The sequence below is a fragment of the Culex quinquefasciatus genome, chromosome 3, assembly GCF_015732765.1.
Source record: "Culex quinquefasciatus strain JHB chromosome 3, VPISU_Cqui_1.0_pri_paternal, whole genome shotgun sequence".
Taxonomy (NCBI): domain Eukaryota; kingdom Metazoa; phylum Arthropoda; class Insecta; order Diptera; family Culicidae; genus Culex; species Culex quinquefasciatus.
In genome coordinates, this window is record NC_051863.1 from 15,264,974 (window position 1) to 15,279,636 (window position 14,663).

The 14,663-nt window shown below is 34.5% G+C and overlaps 1 protein-coding gene across 3 annotated transcripts in view; it reads left to right on the top strand.

Annotated features, from left to right (window-relative positions):
* Positions 1–14,663, top strand: part of LOC6047988 (bicaudal D-related protein homolog) — an 81,919-nt gene that overhangs the window by 17,961 nt on the left and 49,295 nt on the right. For 2 of the 3 annotated variants that reach the window (XM_038259003.1, XM_038259004.1), the window contains exon 2: positions 8,020–8,487. In XM_038259003.1, the coding sequence (XP_038114931.1) occupies positions 8,254–8,487 (234 nt within the window). In that variant the 5' untranslated portion in view covers positions 8,020–8,253. The remainder of the gene's footprint in view (positions 1–8,019; positions 8,488–14,663) is intronic. The other variant, XM_038259002.1, reaches the window with a different exon arrangement.

The following is a 14,663-nucleotide window of genomic DNA, read 5'->3' on the forward strand; positions in this document are numbered from 1 at the left end:
ATCCAAAATAAAAATAATGATCATCAATAATAACAACAATCCATAACAATCAAATTTTGCATCAAATTCAAAACAAAACATTGGTCGTCAATTATAATAACAACTATAAAATTCAAACAACAAATTTGATTTCAATTACCAAAACAACAACTAAATTAAAAACAAACTATCTACCTTCAATCGCAAACTAATCCTCCATCAAATTCAAAAAGAAATATTGATTTTTAATTTCCACAATCTTGTCAAATCTTTTGTCAAATTATAAACAAAATATTGATTTTCATCAATCACAAAAATAAGAAAAAAAATTGAAGTCTAATTCGTAACAAAACATTGGAGTTCAATTTCCACAACAACAATTAAACATTGCATCAAATTAAAACAAAACATTGGTCGTCAATCAAAACAACAACAATCAAATCTAAAGCAAAAATGTGATTGAACAAAAACAATCAAATTTCGAGCAAATTATTTGCCTTCAAATTCCACCATTAACTTAGAATAAAACATTGGTTTTCAATTATCACAACGAAAAGCCAAACTTACTACTTCAAAACAAAACATTCAGTCCCAATATCACAACAAAAAGCAAATCATTCATTAAATTCAAGACCGTCAATTATCGCAGATAGTTTTATGCCTTTTATCAATTTCAAATAACAAGTTCAAGCAAACATCTACCTGTTTCAAAACACAGGCAAAACAACAAAGCGAAACTTTGGACCTGCATCCTGGCAGGTAAACAAAACTGTTGGATTTCACAACACAACAATTCAAGCAAAACAAATGATCTTTCATGAATCAAATGGTTCGACTTACCGGACTGTGCCATTGTCGTGATCGGGGACTTTCTTTTATAATAAAAACACAGATATTTTGCAATTAACAAACAACACGTCTTATTCCACAGAAATTAACCACAAAACTGATTTGACAATCTTCATTCTCTCTTTCGCCAGCCGCGCGCATCTCGTTATTTTCTCGCTTGTTGTTCTCTCTCGCAGCTCGCTAGCGCGCTCTCGCACTCCATCCGCAATCAGCTAACAAGGCAATATTCATGAAGGTGCGCACTTTTTGTTGCGCTCTTAACTATTATTTATGATTTATTTCAATGTTATAATAAATACTCATTTAATAATTTATTACATATTCAATCCTGCAACCCATAATCCCTACAAGCTACACACAAAAAGATGCAATAAAACGCTGCAGCAGGAGAGATGATTCGCTGATTGCGGAAATTGTTTTGATCATGATCGGTTGGCACAGAGTATGGCGCGCTCAACACCGCGGAACGATCATCATAATATTGTTTCGCGAATCTCTGGTGCCAAGTCGTTGACCTCAACTCCGCTTAGCTGAGATCAGATGACAACTACATCCGGACAAGCGCACTAAAGCATAACTTCGCAAAAAATAACACGACACTGCAGATCCTTGCCCTCAGCTTGGCGCGGTTCTCATCCAAAGAACAGTACTGTTCAACGACGGGCACGAAGCAGTCGATGAGTCATCCACTCCGCTCGCGCCATTGGGAGTCTTGCGAACAAAGCAAGCCATGATCATCACGCTTGACCTATTCCGCGAAACTGGCAGACCTTTCCGCACGTACCTACTGCGATCTTCGTCAAGTCTTGTTGGCCACGTTTTCCACCCGATTGGACAGCTGATGGCATGGCCTACGCTGATGGGCATGGCCAACTCGGCGTTCGCGTGATCTAACATTGAGGAAGCGCAGGAAACCACCGCTCGTACTCCGCGTATCGGTGTGTACGAGAGCGGTGTGTATAACTCGAGCATACGTCATGTTTGAGTGGAGAAGCCTCTCGGGCCTGATGCAGCCGGAATGCGCGCGTTGCGTAATCTACGCGAGCTCCACAACTCAATCGCGTTGTGTGCGCGATTAATACCAAATTGAGGGAGATGATCCGATTTAATTACGATATGTGTAAATCTTCCGAAGAAACGGAAAGTTTTAGCTTTCGATCTTATCTCTTATGTGTTATGCGGCAAACAATATGTGAGGTTCAATTTTGAGCCACGATCCGCTGGTGCTTCCGCGTGAAACTGTGAGGTCGTGAGATGAGTTTCGTAAATTATGTTGCGACGCGTGTCCAGAAGTGACTTCACCATATTAGACGCTGTTTAACCCCAAAAGTTTGAAGTTCAAGTTTAAAGTTTAAGTATAACTCACACTAAAATGCTTTTCATCTCCCCAAAGGGAAGTCACTTCCTTTTGCATCTCAACGGAGAGGTGCACACTTAAGGTCCATCACGGTCAATGAAAACAAGCTACCACGCGCCCCGTGGAATTCATGGTCGCTAGACGACGACGTGTGTGGACGACTGACCTGCCCAGAAAGAAGGCGGTTTAGTATAATTTAATCGCTTGCCGTCTGCTGTGCGGAGTCTGCACGATCCAGTCGTCGGTAATGAGTGTCGGCTGCTTACCGAGGTTCCGTTAGCTAAAGTGATGCTTCAGCGTGATGACTGCGAAACTTGGCTCGGACAAAGAATTCTCGTGCGCGTGGTTTAGATCGTTAACGAAGTTTAAGTAAATGCTTAAAAAGCATTAAAAGAAACAACCTTGAAATAGACTACGAAATTTGGAAAAGGAACAAAGGAGTTTACTTGCATTTTTTCTTGATTTTCTCGACTGAAAATATTTTTGAGATACCAATGTTTCTCAGCATTGATTTTCATGTTCAATAAATTTGAAATATGGGTAATTCTCCGCCAACTCACACAGCAGTTGCCCCGACCCCTCTTCGATTTGCGTGAAACTTTGTCTTAAGGGGTAACATTTGTCCCTGATCACGAATCCGAGGCCCGTTTTTTTATGTCTCGTGACGGAGCGGCAGTACGGCCCCTTTCTTTTTTTAACATGCAAAAAAGAGGTGTTTTTCAATAAATTGCAACCTGAAACGGTGATGAGATAGAAATTTGGTGTCAAAGGGAGTTTTATGTAAAATTAGTCGCCCGATTTGTTGGCGTACTCAGAATTCCGGAAAAACGTATTTCTCATCGAAAAATAAAAAACACTAAAAAAAGTTTAAAAAACTCTGTCATGAACATGTCATTTTAAGAGAAATGTAATGTTCTTTTCGAATCTACACTGACCCAGAAGAGTCATTTTTTTTCATTTCAAAACTTTTTTTTTCGTAAAAACGCGATAACTCGTAATGTTTACAAGCAAACCCCTTATGTTTATATAATATTTTTTTGTAATTGTCTGCTCTACAACTTTGTAGAACATTGTTACACTCTAAAAAATCACCCTGCAAAGTTAGAAAAAAACACAAGATTGTTTCTTCTAAATGAAAAAATAACCCGTTTTTTTAATTACATGTTCCAATTTTTTTACAGTCAAGTAAAGAAAAATGACAGAGTTTTTAAAACTTTTTTGTGTTTTTTCGATGAAAAATACTTTTTTTCGGGATTCTGAGTACGCCATTAAATTGGGCATCCAATTTTACATAAAAATCCCTTCGACACCAAATTTCCATCTCATCACCATTTCAGGCTGCAAATTATGCAAATGGAAGGGGTCGTACCGTCCCTCCGTCACGAGATATCAAAAAACGGACCTCAGTTTCGTGATCGGGGACAAAAGTTACCCCTTAGGACAATGTTTCACGCAAATCGAAGGGGGATCGGGGCAATTTTTCCAGATTTTGTGTGAGCTTGTAGAGAATCATTCATATATAATGTATTGCAATTTTTTTTTCAAATCAAATCGAAGTTTTAACTTTTGAAATGGATTTGGCCTTCGAGAAAAAATAAATTCAAATACTGAAAATTTAGGTATGTTAATTGAATTTTATGGCAAAAATAATGAGATACTTAAAAAATGATTAAAATATACTAAATTTTTCTTGAAAACTCATATATACCAGTTTTGGTTTAAAGGTCGATTCAATTCCAAAAATAAAAAAACGGAAAATTTTAATGCAAGAATCAGTTCAGAGTACTTATTTTAAAGTGATCTGAATATTTTGACAGCTCCTGAAAATTGTTCAATGATTGGCCTTTCAGACCCATTAAAAAATTGATTATGTTTATTGTATGCAAAGGCTTTTTGCATTTTAATTGAAAACTTAAAATAGTAGTTTATGCAACAAGTTGCAAAAACAGGATTTTTTCAGCACGAGTCGTACGAAGAGTGCTGAAAAAATCAAGTTTTGCAACGAGTTCCATACAACATTTTTTGCAATTACAAAAAACACACACTGAGTGGAATTTTATGTCAAATTTTCATGTATTTTGTCAATAAATCGTTTAAATCAAAAAATGTTGAAAAGTGTTACTTTTCGAAACAAGTGCTGAAAAGTGTTACTTTTCAGCACCCATTTGAGTAGAACTTTTCAGCATTTATTTTGAAAATTGTTGCTATTCTATTCTGTTATTTTTGGTACAGAAAAGTAGGCTATTTCGTCGTTCATGAATGACAGGAAAAGTAAGTAGTTTCACGACGGAATTGCAAAAAAAATATGTTTCGATACAAAATGAACAAGTTATTTGTTTTACTATTTAGGCCGTTGCATTTTTTTTTTGAAGTTTATGTCCCTCGGCTCTGACCAAAGTCAAGGGGGGAGGAAGCAAAAAAAAAAAATAAAAAAATATAAAAAATTATTTTACAAGCCAGGCTATTAACATTTTAACGAAAATAGTGTTTTAAATTGCATTTTACACCTGCCCAGCTGATTTGCAATCATTAGTTTTCATTATTATATTTTTTTTTCGCAGAAATTTATGTTTTCTGTGCTGTATATTGGAATTCTAAAAAAATGAAAATATTTTTGACCGATCTCAGACATGCTTAATTTTATTTAAAACGCGGGAAAATACATTTAATTTTTTTTGAGTTGATTATATCTCTGTTTACTGTAAATATTTGAAGTTTTTATAAAACATATTTTTTGCTCCCCGATTTTTCGGAGCGATTTTTTTTTTAGGGGAGGGGGGAATGAAATAAACTTTGACAAATATCGGCCTTATCATCAATAAATACTTTTTTTTCCTGTGTTTTTGGATAACTGCAGAGAAGAGAGAGCAGCAAAACATTTTTTTTTTGAATTTGCAATAGCATTATTGTAACGTAAATGTGAAATTATTATGAAAACAAATTTTCGAGGCAATAAATAAAATTTAAATAACAAACCATACCCTAAACATTTGAATGAAAAAAGTGTTTTAAAATACATTTTAAACAAGTACAGTTGTTTCGCAGTCATTAGTTTAAAAAAAAAGTTTTGACGAAATAAAAATTATTTAGCGAAAACAACTTTATGTGAAACTGTACAATTTGAAAATTTTCAAAAATTCAAAAGATTTATAATAAACCCAAACATGCCTAAAAATTATTTAAAACGCAGGTGAATGCATTTTTAATTCATTTCAGCTGATTGCACTTGAAATTCCGTAAAAAATTTGAAGTTTATTGAAAAAAAAATAATTTGCCTCCAGGTTTTTCGGACTCTTGTTGGGTGGTGACAAAAACTTTTCAAAATATTTGTTTACACCAGCCTTTTTTGAATAAAAAATGAGATCTTAAAACAATATTTAGATTTTCATAGAGTATCCAGTATCCAAAGAAACCTAAAATTTTTGGCTGCACTAAAATAAACTACCGTCATCGGGGGTGGCTCATACAAATATTCAAAAACTGGTAATTTGAGAACTTAGGGTAAGTTTGATGAGAAAAATTCAGAATTAAAAATAATAACAATAATATTTTTTCTGTAAAACCTCTTGACACACATATTTTCATGATGGGAAATATCCAAAATAACGGTTACTAAAATATGGCTCTGAAAAAAAAGCAAACAGAAAAATGAAGTTTTCGGAGCGTCCAATATCAAGATGGTCAAATCTCAAGAATTTTGATTGCAAGTAAAATTGTATGTATCAAGATTTGGCCTTCGGTCCCACAAAAAAAATCAAACAGCACATGATTCTGGGGACTTTATTGTTTATGCTTTCCCAAGAATTCGCGATTAAAAGCTCAAAAATTCCGACAGCTGGCGCAAAGCATCGAAGAATGACGATTCAAATTTTCGCTGTTCGGTTACATAGGAATGCAAACTTAAAATTGAATTTACAGCTCTTAGAACAACTTTTGAGAAAAATTCAAGTAGTACGAGTGTAAACTTTATGTCCTCTATAAATTAACGCAATAAAAAACATTTTCAAAAAAAATAATTTCGAAAAAAAATATTCTTCAAAATGATAGAGCATTAAAAGTTAACAAAGTATCAGCTCGAATTTTTGCTCAAAAGTTGTTTTGAACGCTGGAATTTAACAAAACAGAATTCGCATACATAACCTCAAAGGGCAAAAAATTCAATCGACATCCTTCGCTTTGTTCTGTTACTCAAAACTAGATGTCGCATGTCGTTTAGCTTATGAATGCCAATTGTGTTTGTATTTTAGTTAAAAATATTTCGGAAAGAATTTCGTTGTCAAACGAACGTGGTTACTTTTAAGTTTGACACCCTATTTACACTGAGTTCACACACACTAACAAACGTTTGTTTTGATAGTGTGCGTGAGCGCCGTGTAAATAGTGACTGTTCGTCACTTTTTAGTTTGACTTTGACCAACCAACGGTTTACAAACTTAAAAAAAGTATCAAACGAAAAAGTGACCAACCACCGGGGGGTTGAGTGCATATAATAAAACAAGCTATGTTGATATGTTATTTAAAAATGCAAAAAAAAACATCATCGAGCAAATTTTCATAGAGAAACTTAGTTTGCAAATTTATTCAAAATTGCGTCTATGTACCAAACCGGTAACGAAATTCAATGCTTGGGAAACTGTTCACCCTACAATCAATAAAAATTCAAATAAAAAAACTGAAAAGCTGTCTCGCTCTTACCAAACTCCAAGCCCAAGAAAAACAATTGGAGCGTCAAAAGTATACAACGGCATTTCATTCCCATAAAAAGCCAGCAAACAAAACACACACACACACACACAAACACTTCCCCAAATTATGCGCATGTATTTGTTGTTTTCTCACTAATGCAACAATTTTAACATCAACTTCCACTTAATTCGAAACTTTCGCCCCTTGTTTAGGGCTTTTATTTTAGCGCGGCGTTTGCACAAAACTTTACACACATACACAAAAAAAAACTTGGTGAGTGATTTCCCAAGGAAAGGGCGTTTTACTTTCTTGTGAGAAATAGACACACACAAAAAAAAAACGCATCGCGCAACAACCACGTGTGTGTGTGGTGCATCTTGATTGGTTCGCCATTTTTGCGTTTGTTTGGTTATTATGTGTTGCAGATTGCCCGCCTATTGCGTATTGTTCAAATACTGACTTAAAACGCTCTTGTTAGGTAAAGCTTTTAATGATAGGGGACTCTGGGATTAAAAACGTGTAATGGTGAAATTTTTCGCGCGTTTTTGTTTTCTCTGCAATGCGTAATGAATTGATTGGCGGTTAGTTCCAGCGCCGTCCGCTAGGTGGTGCGCGCTGCATTTTGATTGATGGGAGCCCGGAAAATGCAAGATTTGCGTTAATTATCCGCGCAGGAAGAAAGCGCCGATGGCAACACGGAGGAAAAATCTGCAATTCTTGCGGGTTTGCGCGCTCTCTCGCCCATGTTGGGAAATTCACAGCGAAAAGTGTGTAATTTTACAGTGAAGAAAACACGCGTCGCGTCCAGTGATCGAAGTGAGCCAAGAGTTGGGTGTGAGAGTGTGATGAAAAATGCATTTGGCGGCCAACTTTGATGCGCTCTGGCTTGTGCAGACAGGTGACTTTGATGATTTCGGAAAACAGAAGAAGAAGAAGAAGAAAATGAGAGCGTGAAGAAACCAACGAGCAGTGCGATTTGATCGTGCCGATATTATCATTTCTCATAAAATTTCATTGGGATGCAGCACAGTAAAACACCGATGGTTTGACAAACCATCGGAATTTTACAACCTAGAATAAGAAAACACCGAATGCTAACGAAACTAACCGTATTCCTTCAAATTCCATTTCCATTTTAACCCTTGCAGTGCTATTACCGGTCATCGAAACACCCACAAACGCATGTTCCCAAAAATTCGAGTGTAGTTAGAACGTCCCCAAAGTGTGTGTCCGTCCCATTCTGTTTATCCACCCTCCTGTGTTAGTCCAAAACCGACCGGTCGGTCCCGCGCCGAAAGTGGCCAGCCCCACCAACCCCAAAGTGCAACCCGTTCGTTCAAAATTGGTTTCTTGTCACCCCGCAACCGTGCCGCGCCATTTGCATGGATAAGCACGCCAGGTCGAAGCCCACCCTCGAGGATTACATCATCGACATGGAGACGCGACCGCCCGACAGTGGCCGCGGCGAGGCGGACAAGGACGTCTGGGCCCAGCTGCACCAGAAGGAGGCCGACCTGCTGCTGGCGGCCGAGCTCGGCAAGGCGCTGCTCGAGAAGAACGAGGAGCTGCAGAAGCAGCAGGAGAAGCTCATCGACGACTACTCGGTGAAGCTGGAGGTGAGTTTTTTTAGTTTTTTTTTTTATTTGTTATTAAATGCAAAGTGACAAAATTTACGAAAGAAAAAGTTATTTGCTGTTCATCAAAAATAATTTTTGTAAAATTCACAAATCGATTTGTTGTATTTTAAAATTTAATTAATTAGAGAGATTGGTTCAAAAGAACCCTACAGCTTTTAAAATGTGTTCTTTACACTTTTTTTTCACTTTTTTACACTAAAATTCAAACTTCTTTCAATTTTTTTTGAAAAATAGTGATTTTGCAAAATGTAATTTTTTTCAACTAGCTTTTGTCCATTTAAAAAACTAAGATTTTTTTTCAATTCGTTTTTCTATCAGAGGTTATATCTAAACCACAAATAGCCCAATCTTCAATGTTTTTGAAGCATAGGAAATTTTTAATTTATAGGAAATTAAGGTAAATTAAGTCGTTTTCAATACAAAAATTTAGCTTACAGAAAAAAGATTTTTTTTTTAAATCTGTGAATAATGAAAGATTTTGTGTAAAATAAGTGTGAAATTTTACATCAGAAACAATTAAAAAATCTGAACCTTCCAAAAGTCGCCTTTTTTACACTGTGTACACATTAGAAAACCCGTCATCAGGGGTGACATTGGGTGATACAATTTTTTTGCATTTTTTTATGACCCAATCTCACCCTCCAGACAAAATGTCACCCCTAATTACTTCAATTTTGGATGGTTGATTTTTTTTTTAAATTGAATATCACTTCTTTCTATTGTTTTTTCCTTGATTAATGTGTTCAAAAACATTCAAAAGAAACTGATGAAAATTTCACCACTTCCTGATGTAATATTACACAAAAATGTGTTAAATTTAACAACAGGAACTGCTGAAATTTTTATCAGTTTCTATAAAATTTCAATTTTTTAAACAAAAAAGAGATAATTTAACATATTTTACTTTGTTGATACAATTTGAAATATTTGCACCCCTTCAAATGTTTTGTTGTATACATTTCGACTGATTTTTTTTAATAGTAAAATGTAGTCAGAAATGTATTTTGACTGTTATTTCAATACTTTGCAAAATAACTACTTTTTCAAAAAATCGTAACTTGGCCAAAATAATTATAATCCGTTTGTGCCAGAGCTCTGTAGATGTCATTTTGGCAAAACAAAACTCTTAAAAGTTTTTTTTTTTGCGGGATTAAAATTGCTGTATTTTTTTTAATGTAAGGTGGTATTTTTTAAAGAGTTTAGCCTATTTTTTTTCAAAGACACTTAATCGATCAGAGAATTTCCTCTGAAAATATGGATTTTTGAGCATTTTCATAACATTTTTGTATGAACACCTCTCAAATTAGTATGCTAAGGAGCGGCCGTGGCTGACTGGTTACGGTGTTCGCTTTGTAAGCGAATGATCCTGGGTTTGATTCCCATCTGCTCCCAACGAGAAAGTATAGGAAATATAAATCTTGAAATTCTGAACATGAACGAAAAATCAAAGTCGCTCGAGTCGGGGTTCAATCCCCCGTCCTTTGGATTGGTAAGCAAAAATGCTAACCACTATGCCTTTGCGACTTAGTGAGCTATGACTGGAATTAGGAATACTGTTACTATCAACTATATACGCGCTGGGCCCTTGTCCATTTGACAAGGGTTCGGAAGTTCTAAATAACGTGTGAATCCTATTGGTCCAAACGTTCTTCAGGGCGGGGCTTGTCGATAAAGCTGAAGTACCTCGCGCTCGGCTAGCCAGCGTAGAAATGGGTCACCGAAGCTCGGCAGAGCTAACACCTTCCAAATGCCTATGCGAGTTATTTGCATGTATAGAATGTAGATCTAAAAATACATGGAAACAACTCAATTTGTAAGAAGCGACCGCGTGGTCCCGTTTGGTTGGTTGCATACACAAATACACACACAACACCTCTCAAATTAGTATGCTCAGTAGTATACTCACTAAGCAGCATTTTGAATATATTTCCGCAACATTAATGAATTGGAAGTGAGATATTCAAATTATAAAAATATGTTGTGTTTCAAAAAATACTCAAATAAAAAAATAAGTATTAAATGTCGCGATGTTTTGAAGGGATCATAAACATTAAATTTAAGATAAAAATACTCAAATTTTCACATAAAACCATTTTTAAACTTTTTATTAAGATCAACCTGTACTACCCAGTCCTGCGCTATATTTCAAATTACAAATAATATGATATTTTGTGAAAACTAAAAAAAAATTGTTTTGAAAAAGTTACTTTTTGCGTTTCTCTTTGTTTCGTCGTCCGTGTCTGTCGCGGGTGACCATGAACGGCCATGATCGATGACGACCAACTTTTTCAAAACTTTTTTTCGTAGAATCGCGATAACTCGTGATGTTTATTAGCAAACCCCTTATGTCTATGTATCAAAATTTTTGTAATTGTCTGTTCTACAACTTTGTAGAACATTGTTACACTCTAAAAAATAACCCTGCAAAGTTAGAAAAAACACGAAATTTTAAAATGAAAAATTTTGTTCTAGATGAAAAAATGACCCTTCTGGGACAATGTAGATTCGAAAAGTACATTAAATTTCCCATAAAATGACATGTTCCAAAATTTTTTACAGTCGAGTAACGGAAAATGGGAGAATTTTTAAAACTTTTTTAGTGTTTTTTTCGATGAAAAATACGTTTTTCGAATTCTGAGTACGCCATCAAATCGGGCGTCTAATTTTACATAAAAGTCCCTTTGACACCAAATTTCTATCTCATCACCGTTTCAGGCTGCAAATTATTGAAAAACACCTCTTTTTTCACATGTTCAAAAATGGAAGGGGTCGTACCGCCCCTCCGTCACGAGATATCAAAAAACGGACCTCGGATTCGTGATCAGGGACAAAAGTTACCCCTTAGGACAAAGTTTCACGCAAATCGAAGAGGGGTCGGGGCAACTGCTGTGTGAGTTGGCGGAGAATTACCCAAATATAATTTTTTTTACAAAGCTATGTATTTTTGAAACTTAAACAAAAAGTTTGAAGTTGTTTTACAATATGGGTATCAAACGATCGAGATTTTTTTATGTATTTCGGAATTTTTATCACTTTTTTGAAAATACTCAAATTTTTCCCAAAACTACGTATTTTTGAAAGAAGTACTCAAAACTTTATTTTTTTTCACAATATTGATATCAAACGATCAATTTTTTTTTAAATTCGAATGTAATGACTACATTTTTTGAAAAAATACTAAAACATTACATAAAGCTATACGTATTTTAGAAAAATACTCGAAGTATCAGTTTCATTTCAATATGGGTATCAAATGATTACGATTTTTTGATACATTTGAAATGTAGTATAATTTTTGTTGTAAATACTCATAATTTTCACGAAACTTCATATTTTCCAAAAAAAAAAACACTCAAAATTTCAGTTTTTTACAATATGGATATCAAACGTTTGGGATTTTTTCATACATTTCGAAAGTTGTAACACATTTTTTTGAAAATTCTCAATTTTTTCTCAAAACTACGTATTTTCGAAAAATGTTCAAGATTTCAGTTTTTCACAATATCGGTATCAAATAAACGAGATATTTTAATAAATTTTGAAAGCTATAACAATTGTTTTTGAAAATACTCAAAACTTTCACAAAACTACGGGCTTTCTAAAAAACTTCAAAGTGTAAAAATTTATTACATTTGAAATCTTTGAATAATTCAGATCATATGTTACCCAACTGAAATTTTTAGTGTTTTTTTTTGGAAAATAGGTAGTTTTGTAGAAATTTTGAGTATTTTCAAAAAAGGTTGTTACTACATTTGAAATGTATGAAAAAATTCCGATCATTTGATACCCATATTGTGAAATTTTCAGTATTTTCAAAAAAAATATGACATTTGAAATGAGCATGAGAGCATGAGCAGCATGAGAGATCACCCATGGTTGCCCCTCCGTTGCTGAACAGAACCGTAATATCCTTTCAGCACTACTGATTATAGGCTTCGACGATCTAGTGGTGTTTCCCTTATCAACAGCATGTATGAATGCGCTGAAAAGATAAAACACCAGCTAAAACTAGATCAGTTGCGAATAGGTAACAGTCATTGGCCACCAACGGCGCCCGCCATGTCAGTTTGTAGACCTCGATTTTAGGGACGGAAATGTTAGTTAGCGCAGGTTGCTACTAGGGCAGCTGATTTACTCTGTGCTTACACCCCACGAGCGCCAGGAACCTTTTTCAAAAAAAAATATGACATTTGAAATGTATTACAAAAACACGATCATAAGATACCCTTATTCCATTAACAAATATTATGAGGTTTTTTTCTAGAGTAGAAACATTGCATTTTAAAAATACTGGAAAAATACGTATTTTGTGAAAACTTTCATGTAATAATTTGTTGATGTTCGATTGTAGCCAATGTCTCCCATATGGCCAAAATCCTATAGGGGAAAGTGGGGCAAGTGTAACAAGCTAAGGAAATGCTCGTTGAAACCCATTAATACGTTAAAACATCTGTCGGATTTTTTCATAATCATCTTATTTCAGGTCTTGACTAAGACTTTGATAGAACAAATTTTGAAAAAATCCTTTTTTTCAATGTTAAAAAATGATTTTAAAATTTTTGATTTTCCGTCCGTTCTACTCAACTAGTGGGGCAAGACGAACAACCCGTTGGGGCAAGAGGAACAATGCATGAAAAAACATGTTAATTTGCTAACAAGTGAACTGCTATCACTTTGAAACATCAGATTAGAATGTATTTGAAACGTTTCTTTCATTTTTAGGTTAAATAATAATATTTTATTAAAAATTTGATCGTTTTTACGAAAAAAATAATTACTTAGATGATAAATAGTAAATTTTCATAGTATCACTTAATTTTGTGTTTAATTTTTTTTAGCAATTGTTTATCAGTTTTTAAGAACTTTTTTTTTTATTTATTTCCCAATAAAATATGTTATGGCAGCAATTCTTATTTTTTTCCATACTAAAAATCCATATGGTACACTTGCCCCACCTGAATAAAAAATTTTAAAAGCTCTCAACAAAAATAACCAAAAGTCAAATCATACTTTCTAATAGGTGCAAATCATTGGTTGGAACACTACTGATCTAGGAAAAAATGCATTTTGATAAAATTAGCCTTAAAACGAACCCTAACCCTTATTTTGTACTTTCCAAATATTATAAGAAAACAAAGGTTTTTGAAAAAACTTCATTAAATCTTATGCCCCGTGGCGTTCACGTTATTTTGGCGGTTATGTGGTAGTAGAATCGACTAATTGCACTGCTAGCAACAATTCCTCATACTGGAAATTATCAAAATTGTAAAAATTACGGCCGTACGAGCGATTGTTCCTCTTGCCCCATATGGTCGTCTTGCCCCACCTTCCCCTAAGCTCTGTGCTTCAGTTATGCACGCCTCGGTTTGGCATCTCCCATATGCGGTGCTAAACCAAGGCATGACTCTACACTCTAGAAGTTGATTCGTCCGAGGTGATGAACCATGCCATCTCCTCCCTGGGCAAAAAAAAAAAAACATTAGACTGAGATTATTTATATCAGCACATTTCAAGTCTTTTATTATACTTTCCTGTAATTTCGCTGCCGGCCAGCCTGCCGGGTATTACAAAACAAACAAAAATACGTATATTTATTATTATAAAATACGTTTTCCATGTTTTCCCATCCCAGAAAATAAAAATGCATCAAAAACCGAAAGGGTGTTAGTTTTTTTCTTATTATTTTTTGTACCTGTAAAAATGAGTGTGAATCAATAAAAAAACAATCAGAAATCGAAAAAACGCTAAGCTTTCAACTTTAAAAAAATGCCCAAAACAATTAATGTGTATAGCAAAATTTAAACATGTTCCTTTAAATGTAAAAAAGCTATATTTTAGATAGAAATTATGTTTTCCTCATTTCGTGAATTTTCCCAAAGATAAGCTAAAATAGAAAATTACCTACATTTTGTCAAATAAATATTGACAAAACACGTCTCTTGTAGAAAATCATTGCAATGATACTGTGATTGCCTCAGTGGTTTGATGGTTTGAGATTTGAGAGTGGTCTCAGTAGTCATGGTTTGATATGAACACTTTGTAAAACTATAGAATAGGGTAATATTTTTTGTTATTTTTGTTCAATTTCAGCTTCAAATCGGACTATGAGAACATTTTCTGTATTTTTTTATAAGTTTGAATAAGATTTCTAATGA